The 25,534-nt window shown below is 39.4% G+C and overlaps 9 protein-coding genes across 9 annotated transcripts; 6 read left to right on the forward strand and 3 right to left on the reverse strand.

Moving 5' to 3' along the window:
• Nucleotides 1-233: 233 nt before the first annotated feature.
• SKDI01G0010 (IMPDH/GMPR family protein) lies at nucleotides 234-1,805 on the reverse strand (the record flags this gene model as incomplete). The annotated part of the gene is made up of 1 exon (XM_056226936.1): nucleotides 234-1,805. One exon carries the CDS (start codon nucleotides 1,803-1,805, stop codon nucleotides 234-236), a length of 1,572 nt encoding a protein of 523 aa, XP_056085810.1.
• A 1,582-nt stretch (nucleotides 1,806-3,387) lies between these two features.
• SKDI01G0020 (SRP1/TIP1 family protein) lies at nucleotides 3,388-3,750 on the reverse strand (the record flags this gene model as incomplete). The annotated part of the gene is made up of 1 exon (XM_056228047.1): nucleotides 3,388-3,750. The coding sequence occupies one exon, from the start codon at nucleotides 3,748-3,750 to the stop codon at nucleotides 3,388-3,390; it is 363 nt and encodes a 120-aa protein (XP_056085811.1).
• Nucleotides 3,751-5,586: 1,836 nt separating this feature from the next.
• Nucleotides 5,587-6,723, forward strand: SKDI01G0030 (DUP/COS family protein; the record flags this gene model as incomplete). Its single annotated transcript, XM_056229158.1, has 1 exon — nucleotides 5,587-6,723. One exon carries the CDS (start codon nucleotides 5,587-5,589, stop codon nucleotides 6,721-6,723), a length of 1,137 nt encoding a protein of 378 aa, XP_056085812.1.
• A 2,389-nt stretch (nucleotides 6,724-9,112) lies between these two features.
• On the forward strand, nucleotides 9,113-10,030 carry SKDI01G0040 (uncharacterized protein; the record flags this gene model as incomplete). Its single annotated transcript, XM_056230269.1, has 1 exon — nucleotides 9,113-10,030. The coding sequence occupies one exon, from the start codon at nucleotides 9,113-9,115 to the stop codon at nucleotides 10,028-10,030; it is 918 nt and encodes a 305-aa protein (XP_056085813.1).
• Nucleotides 10,031-10,741: 711 nt separating this feature from the next.
• On the reverse strand, nucleotides 10,742-11,116 carry SKDI01G0050 (SRP1/TIP1 family protein; the record flags this gene model as incomplete). The annotated part of the gene is made up of 1 exon (XM_056231380.1): nucleotides 10,742-11,116. The coding sequence occupies one exon, from the start codon at nucleotides 11,114-11,116 to the stop codon at nucleotides 10,742-10,744; it is 375 nt and encodes a 124-aa protein (XP_056085814.1).
• Nucleotides 11,117-19,757: 8,641 nt separating this feature from the next.
• Nucleotides 19,758-21,131, forward strand: GDH3 (glutamate dehydrogenase (NADP(+)) GDH3; the record flags this gene model as incomplete). Its single annotated transcript, XM_056232095.1, has 1 exon — nucleotides 19,758-21,131. The coding sequence occupies one exon, from the start codon at nucleotides 19,758-19,760 to the stop codon at nucleotides 21,129-21,131; it is 1,374 nt and encodes a 457-aa protein (XP_056085815.1).
• Nucleotides 21,132-21,612: 481 nt separating this feature from the next.
• Nucleotides 21,613-22,866, forward strand: BDH2 (putative dehydrogenase BDH2; the record flags this gene model as incomplete). The annotated part of the gene is made up of 1 exon (XM_056232206.1): nucleotides 21,613-22,866. The coding sequence occupies one exon, from the start codon at nucleotides 21,613-21,615 to the stop codon at nucleotides 22,864-22,866; it is 1,254 nt and encodes a 417-aa protein (XP_056085816.1).
• Nucleotides 22,867-23,273: 407 nt separating this feature from the next.
• BDH1 ((R,R)-butanediol dehydrogenase) lies at nucleotides 23,274-24,422 on the forward strand (the record flags this gene model as incomplete). Its single annotated transcript, XM_056232317.1, has 1 exon — nucleotides 23,274-24,422. The coding sequence occupies one exon, from the start codon at nucleotides 23,274-23,276 to the stop codon at nucleotides 24,420-24,422; it is 1,149 nt and encodes a 382-aa protein (XP_056085817.1).
• A 265-nt stretch (nucleotides 24,423-24,687) lies between these two features.
• On the forward strand, nucleotides 24,688-25,254 carry ECM1 (Ecm1p; the record flags this gene model as incomplete). Its single annotated transcript, XM_056232428.1, has 1 exon — nucleotides 24,688-25,254. The coding sequence occupies one exon, from the start codon at nucleotides 24,688-24,690 to the stop codon at nucleotides 25,252-25,254; it is 567 nt and encodes a 188-aa protein (XP_056085818.1).
• Between the last annotated feature and the right edge of the window lie 280 nt (nucleotides 25,255-25,534).

Here is a 25,534-nt window from a genome sequence, read left to right on the forward strand (position 1 = left end):
ATATATGTTAATATATACACCACCAAATAATCACCACTAAAATTACCCAAACATAAAAATATACTAATTATCAATAAGAAGCTATAAACATACTATATATCAACTTTAGCGAAGTATCACAAACATATCACCCCATTAATACAATTGTAACGTAATAAGAACAGGAGGTCATACGGGCAGCACTACATAACATTATCATCAGTATTATTGTATTAATGATTCCATTTCAACATTCAGTTATGTAAACGCTTTTCGTAAGAATGTAAATTATGAACACCACCTTCTAGTTGAGCAGAAGCGGTTCTGAACTCAAATCGAACTCTACCGCTTTGGACGTTTTCCTTTAATAAAGTTAGGGATTTGCAACCAATGTCTTGGCAAGAATGTTGTAAACCATTGTACAAATATGGAATGAATTTCTTAATGGAACCCTTGTCAACGACAGCACCGGAAACACCTTGGGCAACCAAAACGCTGTCAGATTCGGAAAAGTAGCGAGAGGTAGATGCATTACCCTTGGTACCAGTCTTTTGCATGGCGTCAATGGAACCCATACCACGGTATGCCTTCAATCTTTTACCATCTTGATAGAAATATTCACCTGGCGATTCGGTAGTACCGGCCACCATACCACCCATCATGACAGTAGAGGAACCAAGAGCCAAGGCCTTGGTAATGTGACCGATGTTTTGAACACCACCATCTGCCATACATGGAACACCGAATTGGTTAGCAAATTCACACACATTGTAGACGGCTGTACCTTGTGGCCTACCACAAGCCATAACTTCTTGAGTGATACAAATAGAGCCAGTTCCCATACCAATTCTCAAACCGTCCGCACCGGCAGCAATCAAATTGGCAGCTTGTTCCCTGGTGACTACGTTACCAGCGATGACTTCCAGACCTGGGAAACTCTCTTTGACCCACTTGAGCATGTTCAATTGGAAAACAGAGTTGCCTTGGGATGAATCCAATACGACGACATCCAAGCCGGCTTTCACCAATAATCTTAGTCTTTCTCTATCACCGTCCATAGTACCAATGGAAGCACCACATAGCAATTGCTTGGTGTTGGCAGCTTTGGACGCTAATGGGTAGTTTTGATTTTTCATTAAATCAGTTCTGGAAAGCATAGAAACTAAGTTACCCTTGTCATCAACAATCAATAGCCTACCCTTTTTGATTTTCTTTAGAATTTCGTTACCTTCTGATAATGTGATACCTTGTGCACCGGTAACAGGGTTTTCAGTCATGACATTCTGGACGAGTAAAGAGTTGTCCTCAACGAATTGTATATCACGAGAAGTGATGACACCCACCAACTTTGCATTTCTCTTGCCATCTTCCGTGACAGGGAATCCTGCAAATCCATACTTTTCCTTCATGCTCTTAGCTTCACCAACGGTGGTTGTTGGAGAAATCACTATAGGGTTGTTAATAAACCCATTTTCATAGTTCTTGACTCTTCTGACCATGTCAGCTTGGTCCTCGGGGGTACAGTTATGGTGAATGAAACCGATACCACCCGACAGAGCCATAAAGATGGCCATTTCCGATTCTGTCACAGTGTCCATTGGAGAAGAAACCAATGGAATGTTTAAAGTGATATTCCTGGTCAGCTTAGTCTGTAGGCTAACTTCGGAGGACGCAAAATCGACTAAACCTGGTAAGATCAAAAAATCGTTATACGTCAGCCCACCTCTGATCTTGGAGTCCATCAATTCCTGCACAGACAAACCATCCAGTCTCGGTAGGCTCCTGGTAAATTCCAGTGCAGTCTTGTAGTCTTTAATAGCGGCCATTGCTTTTACGTATTCTGGGTTGTTACCAATTGCACTGAAAATATTTACTTCTTTTAGTTTGTTATAAACGAAATGCGTTTATGACAGCTAGAAAGTTTTTTGAACTTAGTTATATAAATAAGAAATAATAGGAAAAGTAAGGCAAGGAATAGAATAGAATACAGAAGAAAAAATTCCCAGCATACTAAGTAAAATGTACGAGCCCACGAAACTGAGAAAAAGCCACCAAGGTTCTCCGGTTAAATGTTCGGCAAAAAATTTCTAGTCGAAGTTTTCACTAAATGTCAAATGGGAAAAGACTCCACTATTTATACTTTTTGTTTTTTTTTTTTCCGCTTTCTTCGAGAAAAAGAAATGCGCGGGATGCCTGCGTGCGGCTAGGAAAACCAATAATTTTGAATGAAAAAGCAATGTAGAGAACAGACATGGTAGGATATATACTCATACGGATGTTATTATGTAATACCGCCGCCAACCGATCATCTATATATCATGTGCCACTATGTCATCCTACAATATCCGCTCTGTCAATCAATTGCCCTTTTCTTTCACCCCATACTTTTACTCTTGTATCATCTTGAAAAGATATTATTGTTGCAACAATAATCAACTATCCATCAATTACTAGTTCAGTTGATTGATGCATTCGATCACGTAAATAGAAGATTATCATATACGGTGTTAGGAAGATGACAAGAGTTATCAGATCAGTGGAAGCTGAAATGCAAGGATTGATAATGCAATAGGATCAGTGAATAACGACATATAAAATCAAGGAAGAAATAACTATGAGATCATGTAAAATTGTCGATTCCCTTTCGTGGATTCCTAAATCCATGAGGAGCACTTCTAGTATATTCTATATACATAACATTATTAACCTTATCAAAAATGGAATCCCAACAAATGTCACAAGATTTTACTGGCCAATAATTATCTTGTACTTGCCCTGACACTATATTAAAACATTGTACACCTCATGGAACCGGCATGTCATGTCTATTGCATTAAATGATGGCGTTGCATATGTCTTACACGTATACTCTTACTATCTTCGTTTTCGCTAAAGAATGATAGAGTAATCACGTATTGTGCCTTTGTGCTTACCTCTTTGGACTGTGATCGTTATTGCGATTTCGTATTTATCGCAAGCAAAAGTCACAAAAAAAAAAAATTAGTATTCATATTTAGTTTCAAAAATTACTTGGTCATACTAACTATTGTTTTAATAAATGGTCATTTTATATTTTCTAACTACTTTCAACTTTTCATAAAATATTTGCTAATCTTCCCTAGTCTTCACTAATCATTATTTCATTTCCATTATCCATCAATATCCCCCCCCCCTCATACCTCGTAACATATATCATCCATTTGGTTGAGAAAATTGCATTGACGGAGCGAGCTTTACATAATTACTTCATTCCGCATTTCATTCTACCTCCGTTTCAAAAATACCGTAATTGACTGAGCAGGTTTATAATATTAATATACACATATTCAACTATATACACCGTCAAATCAAATTTTTTCATTTTTCATTACTTCTTATGTCCGTAGGATATCATTCGTAAGAGCATGTCTAGTTGGCGATGGTGTAGATACCGTCTGCAGATAGAGCACTGGAGATGGCTGGTCTCAATCTGGTAGAGTACCATGGGACACCAGTGATCATTCTGGTCACTTGGTCTGGAGCAATACCGGTCAACATCGTGGTGAAGTCACCGTAGTTGAAAACAGCTTGAGCAACTTCGACTGGGTAGGTTTCAGTTGGGTGAGCGGCTTGGAACAAGTAGTATTGGGCCAAGTGAGCTCTGATATCAGAGACGTAGACACCCAATTCAACCAAGTTGACTCTTTCGTCGGATTGAGCTAGGGTGGTGGTGGCAGAGGCACCAGCAGCTAAAGCGGCGACACCAGCAGCGATTGAAGTTAATTTGACCATTGTATTTGTTTGTTTTCGATTGTTTCTTTAGTGCTGATATAGGCTTAACTAGAAAGAGAAGAATGAAGGCATATTCTCAAAGATAGATGATCAGAGCTGCTCTATTTATACGATTTCTTTGACCAGTTTGTTGCTACACAAACGAATTAGTGGACGCTCACCATTCATCGCATACTTCTTCCCACCTTATCTCTCACACCCATATTAATTGTCACCATGGAGATGTGCCTGTCCTTGAACGAATTGGCTTGCATAGTTTTTGCATGTGAGAGCACGCTTGGCATGCGTTTATTTCTCGTATGTACAGAAGGGAAGAATGCTGATTATTAGGGGTGTCGAGGTGCGTTGAACCCTTTACGGGTCTGTAACCTTTCACTTTTTGGCAAACGAAGATCCGATTTCATGATGTGGGCCCTCGTTCAGAAGCCTATTGTCTAAGCCTTATTCAGTGCGCGCTAAACGATTGCCAGGGAAAATAGCACTGTTCCTTTACCCAGATTCAACTATGCAATAACTACCATGTGTTGGCAGTCGCGTACCCTGTGGGTGGACTCAATATTCTATAATATCATTTAAATTGTTGATAAATTCTCGACAATCGTATTCTCGAGGATCACATTCTCGAGGATGGCATTCTTGTTTTTTATGTCGTCGCACCGCGATGCAAAAAGTGCAACATACATAATTCTTGTGTTACTCTATCACGTATAGTGCCATCTTCCACACAGCTTCTGTGGCTTGGCATAGCATCTTCAAGCCGTCAAGCAAATCTTGAATAGCCATGACATTTGACTTAAAATAATCACTATTCGTACCCTCAATTTAGAATATCGACCACACGAGGACCATTATAGCAGTGTTCATATGTCTGCAATAGTATTTCATCCACTAAGAACGGGATGATATTGCACAACAGATGAAATGAGTCTTGGGTCATAGCTTCTGCATTTCTTATCAAGTTATTGTTCTCGAGCTTATCTTAGATTGAAACCGTACACCTGTATTTTGCAGAGTTTACAGCCACTAAATGGATATGTGGATACTCGTCTCTATAGCGAGAACCTATCGATACGGACGGATTTACCCTCTTTAATATACGCCCATAGGTCAACAGTTGGTGATCTAGAAACATAAACCTTTTTCCAAAATAGGAGACTGATGAAGTAGCACTCAGAACAGGAAGAGAAATACTTCATTGAAACGTGGCTTTCATACAAAAATTAGGGAAATTTTCTAGAAAGGAGCAATTTCCAAGAACTCAGGCAAACCTAGGTTAGCGGAACTTCTTTGGAAAATTGAGTAAACTGTTTCAAGAAGCACGCTCACAATGTAACGTTTGAATAACAGAGAAGATCATTAGACCCGCAACAATTAAAAAGAGCAGCTGAAACCATCGTCCTTTCGAGGGATAAAACCAACAGATCCGGTTACTCCATAAGACAGCACAATCCAATTCCTCTTTCATTTTGTTTCATATAATCATGGTGATCATTTCATGCTCTATAACACTCCACACTGAAGACGATTTGGCCGTTCCTGGACCTGTTATTTCATAAATCTTAGTTAGTCATGATTTTCACCCTTTTGCTGTACCTACTCTTTGCAGGAATTGATGTGAAAGGTTAAGCCCAATAAATATAGCAAACTATAACTCTTTACCATGCTCCCACTTATTGATCTACCATAATATCAACTAAGCCATCAACTGTTGCATAATGCGCCTTTTCGGTGTTTTTTTTTCTTGGCAAAAAAGACGTTCTTCGGACTATATGAGGCAACCACTAGGGGTTGCGACTCCAAGTAACAGGTCTTCTCAACGACCACCTCAACATCAACATGGAAGATACCAAAGTTGAAGATGAGAAGAATGTAGGTTTATTATTCTCTGGATATCTCGAATCCCGAAAGATTGTTTTACCTAAGGACGTTTTTAGAAATGGCTTTACTTGGTTCTGTTATGAGACTTTCAAGTCCCTAGCCTTCCGTATCTGGTTACTATCATGGCTACCAGTTACAACATGCTGGAAAATGTCGACTAATTGGATTTATTCATTTTTAGCCACTTATCTTCTGATTTTATGTCTATTTTTTTTGCCTCTTATTCAAATGTCATGTCGCAGACGTGCCGTATCGAAACAGCTCACCCAGTTCTCTAAAGAAATAAGTGCAAATTCTCCAGGTACTGACGTCGAAAGCTGGGAAACCATTGCAGCAAATCTAAACTCATACATGTACGAAAACAAACTCTGGAAAACCAAGTACTTTTTTTATGGTGCTTGGAACTGCCAAGAAGCATTCAGATTAAACATTTTAGAGCCATTTTCTTTGAAGAAAGATGACGATTCAAAGCTCAAGTCATTTAAAGATTCAGTTCCTTACATCGAAGAAGCTTTGGAAGTTTATTTTACAGAAGTGGACAAACAGTGGAGGCTATTTCGCACTGAGAAGGCGTGGGATCCTGTTAATTTAGATGACGTTCAGCTTCCTAGGGAATCTTACCGGTTTAAGCTTACTTGGGTTCTCAAGAGGTTTTTCAGTCTTCAATGTTTACCATTATTCCTTCAATGTTTGTACATTATCTACATTTCATGGCATAACGGCCTTCTATCTCGCATCTCATTCCTCGGATGCATTTTTCTCATGAATATGCATACTTTTCAAAATTTGCGAGGTACCTCGATGAAAATCGAACATAAAATGCAATTTTTGTCATCTATCGTAAATGAGACAGAAATCGGTGCTAATGGGTGGGATCAGGTCGCAAAGAGAATGAACAGATATTTGTACGAGCAGAATGTTCGGAAGAATGAAGATTTTTTCTTTGATGGGATTGATTGTAAATGGTTTTTTAACTACAGCCTCTGCAGCCATTTATCTTCCAAGAAAACACTTTCGCACGTACCATTGGATATTGAGTTATGGCCATACATTCGGGAAGCACAATCATCCTGTACCGATGAGTCTTCGGCGTAGATATGAACATTTCCCCTTAGTTTGGAATTTTGTAGTTCGTTGAATCTAAATAAACTAATTACACTCTTGATTATATGGCAAAGAGAGTAGTTATCTATGAAAGTTGCATTATTTATAATTTTACTATTGGCCAGTAAAATTTTGTGATAATTGTTAGGATTCCATTTTTGGTAAGGTTAATAATATTATGTAGATAGATGTACTAGAAATTCTCCTCATGGATTTAGGAATCCACGAAAGGAAATCGACAATTTTACATAATATTATTCTTATTTCTTCCTTCATTTTATACGTCGTTATTCATTGATCCTATTGCATTATCAATCCTTGCGCTTCAGCTTCCACTTAATTCGATGACTGTTCTGAGTCTTATTTCACCGGTCTGATAGTTTTCGTCATCTTCTTAACACCGTATATAATAATCTTCTTGTTACGTGATTGAATGTATTAATCAGCTCTACTAGTAACTGTGGATAGTTGATCATTGCTCCAACAGTTACTGCAACAACTAGTAATGATAATAACTGCACCGATCTAAATAACCAAAAAGTGTAATCTCTTGAAGTGAAACAGTTGTTTGGTATTTGAACATTTTTATGTAATTGAGGGAGGGGCAGTGTACAGGTTTCTGTTTAGCCTACTAGTGGCATCATGCTCTTCCCCTCAGATTCGAAGCCACACCTTAAGTACATAGTAGAGTATAGATTTAAGGCTATTGTGAATGTTAAAGCCCGTAGAGCGACACGGATCAACGAGAAAAATGCATTTGCAGAGATATCTGGAGGTGTCATGGCCCAATCAAATCACAAACAAGTTGATAATGGATTGTTCCGAACTAAGAAGGTGAACAAGTCCAATTCATGCCATCTGTCATGTAATGCAAGTTCTTGATTGATTAATCTTGATAGGAGTTGCGGTCTAGTCTTTGAGACATCATGTAGTCAATATACTAGATATCCTCCCATGGTATCTATATAAAACATGCATACCATTGCATCCTTATTCAAAAGATATAATTCTTTTTATATTTTCTAACTATTTTCCACTTTTAGATATAGTTTGCAAAGGTAGAGATGACTCAAATAAAATTTTGTAGTTAACACACCTCACCTTCTAACCCGTTTCCATATCCGCTCACCACGAAAATGATGAATCCCAATCTTTCAATAATTTACCTTTGAACACTCCCATATATAATATGGTCATTTTACACTTCCAGTCTATCATACCCGGTAATGAAGACTCTTGTTCTCGACACATGCACTCTTCATATCGAAATGCCGGTTTTATTTATTTAGGTAGAGAATTTCATTCCGCTGTCCTAGTTTGCGAATATAGCTAGTCTTTTCACATGACCACATATAGAAAAGTTCGAGCCAAAAGCATAGTCGCTTGAACACTATTCCGCATGATTGGCACCCAGAACGGGGCACCTTTTATATTCTCAAACACGTTCAGGATAGACAATAATCAAGACAAAGCAATAGCTCGGCAAGAGAGGAGACTGATAATCTGAATTGCTAACGCGCAGTGAAGTATCGCAGAAGTAATCACTTCTATGACCTGCTTATTGAATGGTCAATCGAAACTAAACCAGCAGATTTTGCCAATTCCAGCAGCATCACTATCATCTATACATTTTTATACTCCCGTGCCTGGGCAGGCAGATATATACAACTGTATGTTGTAGATAACTGGGGGTGTATTTTTCTTTTTTTGACTCCCTCCTAAGACCTTACCTACTCAGTGGACCACAGTCATATGGCAAAGAGGAACGGGCTCTAAGGAAACAAACTATAGACCGTAATACACGCTGTTAAACGTAGCTTCATCCCAACTGTGAGGACATGAGACTTGTTGTGCAGGAGATAAAGAATTTTCTTGAGATGCAGTACTTCATTGATGAGTTGGGCAAGATACCGCAAGACACAGCTCTACTTCCCTAAGATATCCCATCCAGACTAAACTCGACTTTATTTTTCATGACGTACGATATTTTACCAGAAACAGGTCACTGTGCTTCGAAGTTGGGACGCCGGTTTTTTAAACTTGCGAAGAAGGACCCGTTAATTCCATGAGTCCTCCTAGAAAAGGGAAAGGAAAGGCCCCGAGGTGCTGATTTTCTTGGAAAGTGTAACTCTATATTTGAATCAAATGAAGATCATTGGTTAACTTTAATGGTTGGCATTTAAGGGAATTCGGATATCACAATTGCCAGAGAAGAATAGCATCTCTCATAACCCCAGGACGCACGTGGTCTGCTAAGAAAGTATTCGAAAAAATGTGTCCTTCCTCTTTTAAATAGAAGATTAAGTGGCTAATAGTAGAGGCCAAGCAAAAGAACGCGAGACATGGGCGGTTAACCAGTTCAAGGATTAAGTTCAATATCATGCGTTCGTATCGCAATTCATACGAACCTCTTATAAAAACCATAGAAGAGGACATCTACGCTAACAATGAGAGGAAGGACCTTCCGACTGACTTCAAGTTTGACACCATTGCAAGAACTGGAGTACTCAAGCCTCGCGTTTTCAAAGATGATCTAATCTTTAGATCGAAGCGGTCCAGAGACCTTTTTGTGAATGCAAAAGCACCTTTCAAAACTTTCCTGAGCAATGGAGAGGGTTTACCGTTGTTTGCCTTGCGTAATAAGAAGACTTTTATTGCTGTGGAAAACCGTGTGGGCTTTCTTTTTTACCGATACGAAATATTGAGGGATGGGGACGTTCCTGAAGGTTCAGATTACAAAGTAAAAGGAAAGTGTGGCGGATACACTCTGTTTAAAATTCTTTTTTGCACTGTTACTGTAAAAAAATCAAGGTACTACACAACCAGCAGCAAGATTTCTCATGTGCTTGAGCTCGACTTTGGGAAAAAGGAGGAATTCAGAAAAATCACACTTGTTAGATGTTCTGGAATTAGATCAGTATATGTTGTAGAGAGCAAAATGGCTATTATGAAATGGATTTTCACTTCAAATGATAAATTTGATTTAAATTCTTCATTGTTCACCATAAAGGCTGCAATTGGCTGTATACCAGAAGTAGATGATGACATAGAGGACATTCCTGAATTTGATTGGGACTCTTGCCCTACTATCGGATGTATGTGCAGGACCAAAGGGGCCCTTTTTGGACTGCAACCTCAAAGGGAGTTAAAGCAATGCCCTCAAATATTCTTAGGGGAAAGTGGCCCGCCAGGCTATGATGAGTTTTCTGTTTGTTGGCAAGTGAAACTGAGAGTATGTGTTTCTGTGCTCGTAAATTCCCTCGAAAATATCGACTACAAGGATTGGGTCGATGATTGATAGTGGTATCTTTGAGGCTGCTGTAAATCTTGTTTTCATGAGGCCGATTTTCATCAATTGGAATTCTCAGAATCCAGCTCTATCACTTTGCTGATTAGTTGTATCTATATGCTACTGAGTCCTGCCCTTGAAGATAAAACAGATCTCGAGATGATGCAGAGCTGGATCTTACTTGAGTTTTTCACATTCACTAAGGAGAGCACAGTATTCGGCTTGGTACTGAAAGCTTGTTCGGGGCTCCTAGTGAAATTTAATTACTTCCTTTTTGAGCATTTTCGAATGCAAGAAGAAACCCAATCGTTGGCTAAACGTTCGCTGCACTTTGATGATGGGATTGAGGGTATTTGAGGTCATATTCTTGGAGATAAGTTACGGTAAAGTATCAGTTATCTGTGCCCGCGATAGCTGCCAAATAGCACATCTATCTTGTCCATAGCACAAGTCAAGTGATCTGCAAAATTCAATTCTGAACACCGTAATGGGCAATTATTCTGGCCCGATCGATGCCCGAGAAAATCTAAAGCATCTCTGATGGGGAAGTTGGAGCTTCTCTGCAATTTCGTCGATTCCCCACAAAATCATTACCCACTTCGCGACTTGCGTTCTCTAAAATGACATGCAGTAGTTAGTTGAATAGGTTTATATTATCAATTTACATATATACTATTTATTTTATCGTAATTTCTTTATATCTTTCCGAAAAGTGTTACACTATTTTGGAATAGCAGTGTAAATACCGTCCTTAGATAGAGCACTGGAGATGGCTGGTCTCAATCTGGTGGAGTACCATGGGACACCAGTGATCATTCTGGTCACTTGGTCTGGGGCAATACCGGTCAACATCGTGGTGAAGTCACCGTAGTTGAAAACAGCTTGAGCAACTTCAACTGGGTAGGTTTCAGTTGGGTGGGCGGCTTGGAACAAGTAGTATTGGGCCAAGTGAGCTCTGATATCAGAAACGTAGACACCCAATTCAACCAAGTTGACTCTTTCGTCGGATTGAGCTAGGGTGGTAGTGGCTGGGGCGGCGGCAACACCGGCAACGATAGCGGCAACACCAGCAGCGATTGAAGTTAATTTGACCATTGTATTTGTTTGTTTTCGATTGTTTCTTTAGTGCTGATATAGGCTTAACTAGAAAGAGAAGAATAAAGGCATATTCTCAAAGATAGATGATCAACGCTGCCCTATTTATATGATTTCTAAACCAAATTGTTACTACCCAAACGAATTAGTGGACGCTCACCTTTCATAGCATACCTCTTCCCATCTTAGCTCTCACACCCATATTCATTGTCACTATGCGAATGTACATGTCCTTGAACGACCTCTTCGACAGCTCTCGTATAAGAAGGCACGTTTTGTATTGTCCATATTCTCTCGTATGTACCGAAAAGAAGAATGCCAATTATAGGGGAGCCGGGGTACCTTAGAAAACCCTTTTCCGTGCCTGCGATATTTCCTTTTTCGGTCAAACAGAAGATCCGAGTTTACTTGGACCCTCGTTCAGAAGCCTATTGTCTAAGCCTTCATTGACATGCGCTAAACGGTTTCCATGAAAAATAGTAGCTTTTACTCTCCCCAAATCAAACTTGAAAAACTAGCATGCGCCTTATGAATCGTATCCTGTAGGGGTACATATGATTTCGTACTCAACAACAAAATTGTTGGTAAACTAGTATATGGAGTAGAATTTCCAGTCTACATGATGATTTTTTCTATTACCCGCGATCTCTAGTCTGTACTTTATGTGATCAACGAATATATGGATGCAGCCCGTCGTAATTTCTTCAGTTGCCACAGAAAACTGGAAGCTTCCCTTTTCACATGAAAGGTTCTCAAATGTGTTGGGAGTGGTATCTCGTAGCGGCCATGACTTGTATGTCGTCGGTAAACTTGTTCACTTGTAATAGCGGGAGAAATATTTTATTAAAATTATGACAGCATTCACCTAGTAACACTATATTAACGAAAAGCGTCGAGACCAGTTTGGACGGGCACTAAATATCTGCGCGATTGGAACTATCGACGCCTTCATACTATATCCTTCCCCTTCACGGTAAGTAAGAAAGAAGAGATATGTCAACACCCAGGGTCAATTAACTAGCATTGCGTTTCAAATATCCTCTCTTGACGCAATCGATTGATAGCAATATGTGTGGTAGAGCAATGTAAAAATACTGCTTTTGGAAGATAAGAGACCAGAAAAGCTGAGATCTAAAATTGGCTGGCAATGAATAATCCCACAAAATTGTGCCAGAAAGTCTGGTATAGACTGAAAAAATACCTGAAGTACATTGCACCAGTTTCCCGGTACGGGAGAATCTGCAGTAGTTTTTATTATGAAACTGAATGAGCTGTTTCGGAAGGGCATGTTTGAGAGATAAACTTTGAATACAGTGCCATAATATTAGCCCTATTAACAAAAAATCAGCAACTGACATCGAAGTAGGCCAGCCTCAAACATTTTTCACCGGGAAGTAAGTTGCCACCGTATTTTTACTCAGATTCGAAAAGCTTGAAACTTACAAATCTCATAATAGAACAAAATAAAGCGATCTTTGATAGGACAATCTTTTGGGATTCAAGATATTCGAGAAACAATAAGCCTATTCTCTTTTCGTTTTTCATTTGGCATTGATGGCGTGATGTGCCAGCTGATATCTTAATTGAATTTTCAACCTGTATTATAAATAGTTTAAAAAAGCATCTGTATCCGACAACCAAAAAAAATGCTTACCCCCACTATAAAACTGCCCTCCCATCCATCGTGCAATTGCTAATAACTTAGTTGATATTCTTATTGAACAATAAGTGGGAGGAGCTTCTAATGACAAAGATGTGTTTAACATTTCTGTAAGCACATGTGATGGTATTGTTGGGAGCCCAATTAGCTTGTTCTGTAAATATAATGACAGTTGCTGTAATTGCGTGATTCTCCGAGCAACTGGATATATTCACACTGAGGCTGGAATATCCATATTTACACGAAAACTGTAACAAAGTATGGCGTTCCTACTCTTCGGTCCCTATAAAGCAGTTAGTCCCTGATTTACTCATTCTGCAGCAAACCTTATTTCTAAACGCGGCCATATAGCCAAACTTTAATTTCGGCCCGACACCTCGGAGGGAAAAGACACGTTTGACGAATTGATTGAAAAACCATAGAGTACACTCCACGTATCTCTTATATAAGACAACATACATCTTTCCCCCATTTACCACGGCTAGTAAATCCCATAAAATATGCCTGCATAGTGGTACTCTGCGCACAGCCTAAAAAAATTCAGCAGCCTCCCGTAAATGTCGTCGCAAACACTCCAATATTATGATGAAAACTATTAAGAAATGAGCATTAACTTTTTCTTTTTGCAAATAAAAGGGCACTCAAACAACAGAACGATGTCGTCCCACTTATTGACACTCCCTTTAGAATTCTCTGTTTACGCCCGATAGCATTAGCCTTATCGTTCATAAATTTCTAAAATCACACAATTTTGTGAAAATGATACGCATCGTTTGATATACGATAAACACTGATCTCACGTTGACTGGGATATGCGTAGGCTCCTTCATAAAATTACGCTGTCATCTTATTGCCCTTCTGAGTTCTTTCTTCATGAAGTCTATGTAATTTATGAGTGAAATTTGACAACTGAGTTTCTCTGTCAATTTGGCAATTTTATTTAAGCCGAATGGAGCTCGGCCTGCACAAAATCAACCAATGAATAAATCAGCCTTTTGGAAGATCTATTCGAGAAGATATGTGGCGAATTTCGAAGTATAGTGAGCAAGCACAGTCTTTTGAGTGTTTCGATTGTTAACTGATAATATTTGGCGATTTTTGGTGCATCTACAGACGTTGTCTCTGAGAAGTTGCAAATAATGATTTTTGTATTAATTTCTATATAAATGTCATAAAGCCAGATTTCTACAATTAGGAATAGTAAGATTCTGATTTCATCTGGCCTCAGTTATCAGAAACCTTTTTATTGCCATTAAATTTTTTGAGAAGTTGCAGAGATGAAAACATGAAAATCCTCACCGTTTCTTCGGGCAATAGTGTTCTTTTTTTTCCTGTTAAAATCAAAGCATTTCGGAAGATTCTTCCCATCGAATATTTCGATCTTTAAGCTCCGCCCATCTTTAAACCTCACAATATCTTCTTCGGGAGATATTCTTCTGCTGGACTCATAAGACATATATCTCATGGTCTCGTAGTTAGCCCGTTAGTGTTTGCTTTTTTATTCTCCTTGTTCTCAACAAAGTTTTTTCCACAGCAATGACACAATACTTTGATTTCTATAAACGCATTGTTTTGTAGAACCCTTCTAATTGCGCTAAAATTGCCTCAAGAATAAAGAAAAATCGTCAACTAAATCAGTGCCTTATTCTTTCTAATTGTTCGCAAAGCAGAAACCGATAGTTTCTATCCATAGGAGATCACCTTTGAATAGAGGTCACCTGATGGAGGTTATTGGCATCATGATAGATATATCTAGTATCAGGACATCGAGGATAAAGCATAAGATCTGTAACAGACGGTAAATATACAGACTCTCCCTGAAACCGGTTTTTTCAGCTGGTCAATCATATGATTTCTTTCAGTTATAGAGCCTGGAAGAATACCACCAATGTCAGCGTAAACATGCTCTTGAAAACTATAAGAAAAGGGTTTCGGCTCCTTCAGAAAATCTAAAAAAAGCCATTTCAATATCATATAATTGGCCGCACCTTATTTCAGGATGGGTAATTATTAGCAGAGCACTCTCTTGCAATTTACCTTCCCACAAATTATTCTGGGACATAATGGTCTTAGACATCAAGCATAGACGGACTAGAATTTGGGGCCATTGAGAGATGGCACCTGGAAGTAAATATTGCACATCAGAGGAACTCAACGTCTCCATAACTCTTGTTAAGACTAATGTTTTGGGTAACCAGTTTTTCTGTCATTTTTATAACCTGAGACGGAAAATTGACGGTGATACGGGATAAATATCTTCATTTCATTATCAAGGTGGTTTCTTCCGAGACATGAATTACGGCAGTTTTCTACAGCCGTGGCTATTGAATAAGGAAATACCGTTGTGAGCCGTCATTAGCCAATATCATACGCTTATCAACGATCGTAGTCGACTTTTTCTTATTCTCTGTTTTATATATCAGTGTAACGATTCATCTACTAATACAATCGCGGTGAATATCACTAGCTTTCCATATGAATTTTTCTGAACGTCTGATCTTAGGTCGTTTGATTGTTAGAAATTGTCTCTTTCCGATATCTAAAATGAGAACACATTTAAGTTTGAAACGGTCTCTCATAACTCTCTTGTTTTGGAAAGGAAATCGAAATTGACTCGTAGGTTTTATTAGCAGGCCATCCTTGACGTTGATTTTATTAAATTTTTCAAGAAACCTCAAGATAACGTCATCTTCTTAAATTTAAGTTGTCTTTCAGGTTGCACTGTAAAATCTCTAGAAGAGTAAGATGAGATTCAGATTTGCTACCCAATCGCGTAGATACACCACCGAACTATGTATATATTCAATAGCAATAGCAACTTTTGAAAATATAGTTACAGAAAATTACTCTTTCATCAATGTGACCTTTAAAAAAAAAATGAATTTAAAGTTCAAAGTGGTATCAAAGGGATTGTTATATCGTCTATCGGTATTTTTTTTTTCCCTTTTTCTTCGTAAATTGAGAAATGATAATGACATGAAGTGCATCGGACATGCAGTTTAGCTTCTTTCGCGAGCCTGTAATCAGAAAGAACACATGTATTTTTTGATATCATATATTGCACACATCAAAATTGTGAACAGTTTTTGATGAAGACTATAAATATAAAGTTGAAAATTTGGATGTAAAAAATGGTTGTTTTAGCATTATTTCTATCAAAAATAGATATAATTTTGATTTTTTTGATTTTGGCTTTTAAATAGTGTACTTAGAGCTGTACAGTACGATATAATCTCTCTTCGCCGTTTTTCCTTCATGATGTATGTAAAACAACAAAAATTAAAACAAGAAGGCAGAAATAAGAGAATTTGATCGATGTAAACCCCTTTAGATACCTGAGAGCCTGTTTTCTTTTCCTTTTAAGAGCACTCATCCATGCAGTGGGTGTCTGAGCAATGATATTCATCATAACTGTGAGAACAGTAATCAAGTATCTATCAATTACTAGTACGATAGATTGATACATTCATTTATGTAGCTAGAAGATTATCATATACAGTGTTGAGAAGATGACGCGATGCATCACACCAGTAAAATAAGATTCAGGCTGTCATCGAATTTCGTGGAAGCTGAAGCGCAAGGATTGATAATGCCACAAGACCAATGAAGGAAGACGTATAAAATCAAGGAATTAAGTATAATATTACGTAAAATTGGCCATTCCCTTTCGAGGATTCCTAAATCCATGGGGAGAACTTCCAGTATATTCTATATACATAATATTATTATCCTCATCAAAATTTAATCCCAACAATTGTCACAGATTTTTACTGGTCAAAACCATAAGCATAAATTATCTATTTTTTAATCATCAAAAAATGGTTTTTCATATTTTAAAATCAAATAATATTAATTAACAATCATGACAAAATAAAACATTTAAATGGTACGAATAACTAAAGTGTACAAATTTATGATTATAAAAACAAGGAAATGATAAAAATTAATAACTAGATTATAATATAAAATAAGAATATTAAAATTAAAAGATGATAATAACAATATCAATAAAATTATTATCAGTAAACTTTAGTAAAGAAGATTCAGTGAAAATTGTATGGACCACCAGTAGAGAGTCGAAGCCAATGATACTACTGCGATAAATAAAATGGCATCGATAATAATTTTCACCCCACCCTTCCCAACCACTTACATCATTTAACGATAAAAATATAATGCTGATTGACTATCATCTGCAGATAAGACACCGAAATATTGTCCCAAACACTAGGAGGCAAAACGATGTACCGTTTCATGACGTTTGTAGAAAGAACCAAATAGGTATTGGGACGCCAAATAGCCTGAAGCTTCAAAAGCACTAGTGAATCTGATAACTTTTATACGTGGAACAGAATTCACATAAGCACTACTAAGGGTTAACTATGACCAACACAATTTTAAGCCTGTAAAACTTAATTAAAGAATTCCGGTTGGGTAAATCAAGGAAAGTAACTGGAATGCAATGTTACCAACTGTATAAATATCTTGAGTGCGAAGCATACCAGAGACATAGACGCTGTTTACCTTGGCAGTATCCAAGTTTTTAATCCAATAAGCCATACAAAAGTAAAAGACACGAGAGATATCTGATTTAGTCAACGATTTTGAGGATGTTTCCTCCTTGAACCAAGCGTACCATCGATTTTATTCTATCAATACGGAACTTTTGCTCATTGAAAGATTTCCATATAGTGACCTATTGTCTTTATCTTTATATTCATTGATTTTAGCATCATTTTCATTGTTTTGTGTTTCACCATAACGATTTGTTTCAAATTGCAACTAATTCTCATCAGTAATATCTACGATATTGTTTTCAGTTGAATCATGTTAGTGAATGTTAGAAATGGTTGAGTTATCTGTAGAATCTGAGTCATAATAATAACAAGGATAACTTTGAGTAAAACAACTTTTTATTATTGATTAGTGCAGTAATAGAACCTCATTATCCATAAATGATCATTCATATTAATGGTATATCATGCCCTTGTAATCCATTCGACGTATTTTTTCTTATTTATATAATCATAATAAAATTTATTCTATAAGTTAATTTTTTGATTTATGTATTGAATAATGAAGATGTTAGTCTCTCAGTAACTAATTCTAAACCTAAATAATTCCATTCATATCTTTTGATTTTTTATTTAGAATTAAGCATCATTGAAATTTCATTCTATATTGTAAGGGATCTCTCATCTCCTAAGTCGCCTTCTTCTCAGAATAACAATTCTGCTTTTCGATCTATTAACAAAGATTTCCTTCATAACTGAAGACATACATGCCTTATACATACAAGTACAATAGTTTTCAGTTCGTTCTAAATCTTAAAGAAGACAAGAATAATTTTAATAATTAGTAACAATAATTAAGAATAAAAGCACAAATTTCTTATACTATTCAAGAGAGAAGGGTAAAAAAAAGCAGATTGAATATGTCAAGTAATTTCATCATGATAATCAACTTGGGAATCTAATATAAATTCAATATAACGACTCATATTATTTATATAGAAATTCTAATTTGATGTTGAATTAATGGATCTTTGATTTTAACTATGCTCATTGTCTGAACAACTGGTTTAGCATTCCTTTATCCTACTAAAGATACAATGTCAAGGTAGCATATACGAAGTACACTGTAGAATATACTGTGAATATCTCAGATAGTAGTGATCTCTACTCATATGAATAATGATGAAGCTACTTGTTCCAACATATGAAGGAGAAAGTTTATTTTATTATCCCAAAAACAGCATTCAAGTGACACAACGAACATAGTATTGTGATAACCGTTTTATGGACGATCATAGACTGTGTATCTTGATGTACCTGCTAATTTATTGCGAAGCTGAAGGAATAGGAACATGTGCTACGCTTATTTCCAGAAGGTTACTCGTGCTTATTGCACTGTCCTGCTCACAAAGATCTTGTTTTGATTTAAAGTTCCTGCATATGTTGATTTGATCTTTAAGAACCCATAACTGCACGGTGTTTTTTGATTTATGCTTTTTAAGCATGTCTCATAAATCATCTTCTAAAGCAAACGGATTGAGTCACATGAAATCTTTACATACAGCCGCTAACTGAACGCTCCGATTATGCTTATCCATTTTCCTTATTGCGTATTCTTAGGGTGGGAGCAAATACAACTATCGGAGGGGGTTCTGAGTCCAGTAATCAAGAAAGCTGATGAACCTACGAAGCACTCTCGTAAAAAAGCTGTATAATTAATGTCGATATTAATTTTATGTTTTGCTGCGCAAGATGGTTCATGAGTCATCTTCAAATACAAAAAATTTGATTTAAGGAAGGCAAAATCTTGATGTCTCACGAGATATAAGCCATGAATAATCACGAAGTCAAGCGATGGAAAAATGGGTGATGCATGATATGACCGTAGTGTCCCTCCCCAATCGTATCAACCCTACGTCAGTCGATCTTTCTCTCATTGCTGGATTTTCCGTTTTAGGAGCGGCTTAAACCGTTATTCAGGTTTCGGAAAATCCTCGAGTTAATGATCAGCACAATTATATAGGAAAGAGAGCTCACTGAGAGAGATATATGCCGACTACTAACGGTAGGGTACGATTTTACATCACGCAATTATTATCAATGGGAAAACTCACCCAAAATCAAAGACAACATTATTTATCCTTTTTTTCCTTCAATATGTCCTTTTGTCTAGTTTTCAAAGAAAAAGAAAATGCGGAGAGGGAGCCAATTAGATTTTAAAGGGACTTTCTTATCGATAAGATAAGGATACCGACATCAAAGGAATAGTAGGTATATAGTACTGTTGTGGCCAAGAAAAATGATGACTAGAGGATTTTATAGAATACTTCGTGCATCCATATATAAACAGGACAACAATAAGCAATTTTCTGCTTGTTCTTGTAGTCAGTTATTATATATAAGTAATTACAGAAGTTAGCATACGCAGTGAAACAGCGGCAGCAACAATAACAATAACAACAACAACATGGCAAGCGAACCAGAGTTTCAGCAGGCCTACGATGAGATTGTTTCTTCCGTGAAGGATTCTAAAGTCTTCGAGAAGTTCCCGCAGTATAAAAAGGTACTACCCATTGTCTCTGTTCCGGAAAGGATCATTCAATTCCGAGTCACCTGGGAAAACGACAAAGGCGAGCAAGAGGTGGCACAGGGATACAGAGTGCAGTTTAACTCAGCCAAGGGCCCTTATAAGGGCGGACTACGTTTCCACCCATCAGTGAACCTGTCAATACTGAAATTCCTGGGTTTTGAACAGATCTTCAAGAACGCCCTCACTGGGTTGGATATGGGTGGTGGTAAGGGTGGTTTGTGTGTGGACTTGAAGGGAAAGTCAGACAATGAGATCAGAAGAATTTGTTACGCGTTCATGAAAGAACTAAGTAAACATATTGGTAAGGACACAGACGTCCCCGCGGGTGATATAGGTGTTGGCGGCCGTGAAATCGGTTACCTGTTTGGGGCTTACAGATCGTACAAGAATACCTGGGAAGGTGTCTTGACCGGTAAGGGCTTGAACTGGGGTGGCTCGCTCATCAGACCTGAGGCCACTGGGTTCGGCCTCGTGTACTACACGCAAGCGATGATCGACTATGCGACGAACGGCAAGGAATCGTTCGAGGGCAAGCGTGTGACCATCTCCGGAAGCGGCAACGTGGCGCAATATGCAGCTCTAAAAGTTATCGAGTTGGGTGCTATTGTGGTGTCGTTGTCCGATTCGAAAGGGTGCGTTGTCTCCGAGACAGGTATTACTTCCGACCAGATCAGCGATATTGCTGCAGCGAAGATCCGCTTCAAGTCTTTGAGGGAAATTGTCGAGGAGTACTCCACGTTCAGCGAGAGTAAAGTCAAGTATATCCCGGGAGCACGCCCGTGGACGCATGTGAGAGACGTGGACATTGCCCTACCATGTGCCACCCAAAACGAGGTCAGCGGCGATGAGGCCAAGGCCCTGGTAGCATCCGGGGTCAAGTTCGTGGCCGAAGGTGCGAACATGGGCTCTACGCCCGAGGCAATCTCTGTTTTCGAAACCGCACGCAGCACTGCAGCCAATGCTAAGGAGGCGGTCTGGTTTGGCCCGCCAAAGGCTGCCAATCTTGGCGGTGTAGCGGTGTCCGGCCTGGAAATGGCTCAGAACTCCCAGAAAGTTACTTGGACCGCCGAGCGAGTCGACCAAGAACTGAAGAAGATTATGATTAACTGCTTCAACGACTGCATACAGGCCTCAGAAGAATACGCGACGGAGAAAAACACTAAGACACTGCCATCATTGGTCAAGGGGGCCAACATTGCCAGCTTCGTCATGGTTGCTGACGCCATGCTTGACCAAGGGGACGTTTTCTAGCCGTAAGCTAGACGCTATTTTTTTTTTTTGCTCGTTATTATTTGTGTAAAGTGATGTAATATACTCATTACGTACTTCGTAAGCAGGGTTCAATGCTACCCCTTAGCTCCGTGGAAGCCTCTCCGTGGTTGCCGTGCGAGGTGAGGAGGCAGTAGCCGAGATTGAGATGATTAGCATAGGCAACTTGAGGGGTTTTGGCTCGTTTGCTTAATTACATGATAAGGAGGATTAAGCAAGGGGGTCGATCACGGCTGTAGCTGAGGAAGAAGAAGCGGGATAGTGCAACTGTTAAGAGCACGTTGTTCAATGGTTGGAAGAGAAGAAGTATATCTATATATATATAAGGGCGTCATTCGGTGTGGTTTCCCAGTTCTTGAATCTTGTCATGTGTGAAAAGACCAACAAGATATTAAGCAATTAATACATACACATATATATTACAAGTTGAGACACAACAACAACATTAGCAAGATCTACTATCATGAGAGCCTTAGCGTACTTCGGTAAGGGTGACGTTAGGTTCACAGGCCACTTGAAGGAGCCACAGATCGTGGCCCCCGATGAGCTCGTCATCGATATCGCATGGTGCGGTATATGCGGTACAGACCTGCACGAGTATACAGACGGTCCCATCTTCTTCCCAGAGGACGGGCACACGCACGAAATCAGTCACAATCCATTGCCGCAGGCGATGGGCCACGAAATGGCCGGTACTGTTCTGGAAGTGGGGCCCGGTGTGGCCCATCTAAAAGTGGGAGACAAAGTGGTTGTCGAGCCCACTGGTACGTGTCGGGACCGGTATCGTTGGCCTAACTCGCCCAACGTGAGCAAAGAATGGTGTGCTGCTTGCAAAAAGGGCTACTATAACATATGTTCGTATCTGGGGCTTTGCGGCGCTGGCGTGCAAAGTGGCGGGTTCGCAGAACGTGTGGTGATGAACGAATCGCATTGCTACAAGGTACCGGACTTTGTCCCACTGGACGTTGCCGCTTTGATACAGCCTCTGGCCGTGTGCTGGCATGCGATTAGTGTCTGCGAGTTCAAAGCAGGCTCTACCGCTTTGATCATCGGTGCCGGCCCCATTGGTCTAGGCACTATCCTAGCATTGGACGCAGCCGGTTGCAAGGACATCGTCGTCTCAGAGCCTGCCAAGTTGAGAAGAGAACTGGCCGAGAAAATGGGTGCCAGGGTCTACGACCCAACTGAGCACGCTGCCAAGGAAAGCATCGACTATCTGAGGTCAATTGCTGAAGGAGGCGACGGGTTTGACTACACGTTCGACTGTTCCGGGTTGGAAATCACATTGAATGCTGCCATCCAATGTCTGACCTTCAGAGGCACTGCGGTGAACCTGGCCATGTGGGGTCACCACAAGATACAGTTTTCCCCCATGGATATCACGCTGCATGAGAGGAAGTACATGGGCTCCATGTGCTACACACATCACGATTTCGAAGCGGTAATCGAAGCTTTGGAAGAGCGCAGGATCGACGTTGTCAAGGCAAGACATATGATCACGGGCAGAGTGAGCATCGAAGACGGCCTCGAGGGCGCCATAATGAAGCTGATAAACGAGAAGGAGTCCACCATTAAGATTATACTGACTCCTAACAACCACGGCGAATTAGACGGAGAAGCCGGCAATGAAAAAGAAGATGTATCCGAGCTCAGCAATTGCAAGGACAAAGAAAGACTGAGAGAGTCGTTGAACGAGACCAAGTTGCGTCACACGTGATTGCGTACTCTCCTGTTGGCGTTGATAAGCTAGCCACTATGATACGCATCTCTGCATTTTTTCCACGCCTTTTTTATATACAGCATACGTACATTTATCAAGCCATTAGTTCATCCTATCCGTTCCGGTTTTGCTGATATTGTTCTTTTACAGCCATTCACGATAAACCGGAACAGGAGCACGTTTTCTTGCCTGTCCTTCTCCCCTTTAGGGAGAACAAGTGGTTTAATTTGATAATGGAAGAGGAATGGAAAAAAGAAAAATTGGCATATAAAAGCGGGATGAGTCTTATGGAGTGGGGGACCAATCAAAGTTCTTCGACGGATGTTCATTCTTTCCGTCTTGCAATGTCTTGGTAAGAGATAATAAGAGAGAAAGAAATAGAGAGAAAAAAAAAATACGTAAACATGAGAGCTTTAGCATATTTCAAGAAAGGTGATATTCATTTCACTAATGATATTCCTAAGCCGGCAATTCAAGCCGACGACGAAGTTATCATAGATGTCTCTTGGTGTGGAATTTGCGGCTCAGACCTTCACGAGTACACGGATGGTCCAATCTTCATGCCCAAAGATGGGGAGTGCCATGCTTTGTCCAACGCAGCTTTACCTCTAGCGATGGGCCACGAAATGTCCGGGATCATTGCCAAAGTGGGGCCTAGAGTGACAAAAGTGAAAGTGGGTGACCACGTGGTCGTTGATGCCGGTAGCAGTTGTGCCGATCTGCACTGTTGGCCGCATTCCAAGTACTATAATTCCAAACCTTGCGAAGCTTGCAAGAAGGGCAGTGAAAACCTGTGCGCACATTCCGGTTTTGTTGGGTTGGGTGTGATTAGCGGCGGATTTGCAGAGCAAGTCGTTGTTTCTGAACACCATATCATCCCTGTCCCAAAGGAAATCCCATTGGATGTGGCCGCTTTAGTGGAACCTCTGTCCGTTACCTGGCATGCAGTTAAGCTATCTGGCTTCAAGAAGGGCAGTTCAGCTTTGGTTCTGGGCGCAGGTCCCATTGGATTATGTACCATCTTGGTGCTTAAGGGAATGGGGGCTGGCAAGATCGTGGTATCTGAAGTTGCAGAGAGAAGGTTAAAAATGGCCAAAAGTTTGGACGTTGAGGTCTTCAACCCCGCCCAGCATGGTCATAAGTCCGTAGAGTTACTACGTGGTTTGACCGAGAGCCATGATGGCTTTGATTACAGTTACGATTGCTCCGGTATTCAAGCTACTTTTGAGACCTCCTTAAAAGCCCTGACTTTCAAGGGAACGGCCACCAACATTGCGGTTTGGGGGCCAAAGCCTGTGCCATTCCAGCCAATGGACGTGACTCTGCAAGAAAAGATCATCACTGGTTCGATTGGCTATGTCGTCGAAGATTTTGAAGATGTCGTTCATGCCATCCATAGCGGTAAAATTACTCTTGAAGACTGTAATCAACTGATCACAGGTAAACAGAAAATTGAGGACGGTTGGGAAAAGGGATTCCAGGAGTTAATGAACCACAAGGAGTCCAACGTCAAGATTTTATTGACCCCCAACAATCACGGTGAAATGAAGTAGCGACACAATAATGTTTAAGAACTATCCGCCTTGCTTTCCAATACACAAAATTATGTATTTATTATTATGTATCATTATCAACAGACGTGATTCTTTCGACTGATTTTTTTTTTTTGCTTTTTTTTTTTCTTTCTTTCATTTCACACTTAGCGATGAGCTGAAAATTTTCTTACGAACCCTTTAGAAGTACCAAAATTACGACTGGAAGTGATTCAGATTTGCCAACTTACGATCATATTGCCACTATATCGCCCACGAAAAGAACATGTCCAAGAAAATATCAAAGAATTCCAGAGCTGCCAGACAATCAGGTGCTTACGATTTAGAAGTAAAGGATTTGACCAACTTACCAAGGGTTGAAAAAACAGATCTGACCAATATCTTGATTAGAACAGCCGCAAAAAATGGAGCATTACTGGAGGCAAAGATCTCTAAGAAAGCTGATAAGAGCAAAAGAGGTAAAAAGATAAATAAAAAAGCTCTCGAAGACAAGCTAGCTAACTCTATCTCATCCATGGACAAGGATCGTCTAGTGAAGGCGTTGAACTTCACCAATCGTTTGGACGGGAAAATTGCAAAGTCCATATCGCGTGCCAAGTATGTTCAAAATACAAGGAAGGCTGGCTGGGATAGTACCAACGACACTATAAGGAGAGAGTTGGCTCTTTTGAGCGGAAACTTATCCGTGGCGTCAAAGGGTGCCACGAAAGATGATATGGATAAAGAAAGTGAAGAGAGTCCAGAAGCGTTTGATTCCTTAGCAGAGGATAAGGTGGCACAGAAGACTCCCGTCAATAGATTCGGGGTCTTGCCGGATGATGTTGAAGAATAGATCATTCTTCGTATAAAAAGGCAGTTGGGGATATATAATAGTATTGCGCATTTTTTTCTTTCTACTTTTGTAAATTAGGTCGCCTGGTTTAGTTTAGTTCCATAAATTTCTATATATCTGGATGTACATTATTACTTGGAAGGTTTTATTGATCGTTTCATTTTTTTTTTGAAATCACGTTAATAAGGAAAAAAAAGTTACCTTTGATTAGGTGAAGAAGACCACCTGCACTCTACCATTGTAAGTGTTGTGTAAGCGCTCAATTGCCAAGTAGTTCGAC

The sequence above is a fragment of the Saccharomyces kudriavzevii genome (genome assembly GCF_947243775.1).
Source record: "Saccharomyces kudriavzevii IFO 1802 strain IFO1802 genome assembly, chromosome: 1".
In the NCBI taxonomy this organism is placed as follows: domain Eukaryota; kingdom Fungi; phylum Ascomycota; class Saccharomycetes; order Saccharomycetales; family Saccharomycetaceae; genus Saccharomyces; species Saccharomyces kudriavzevii.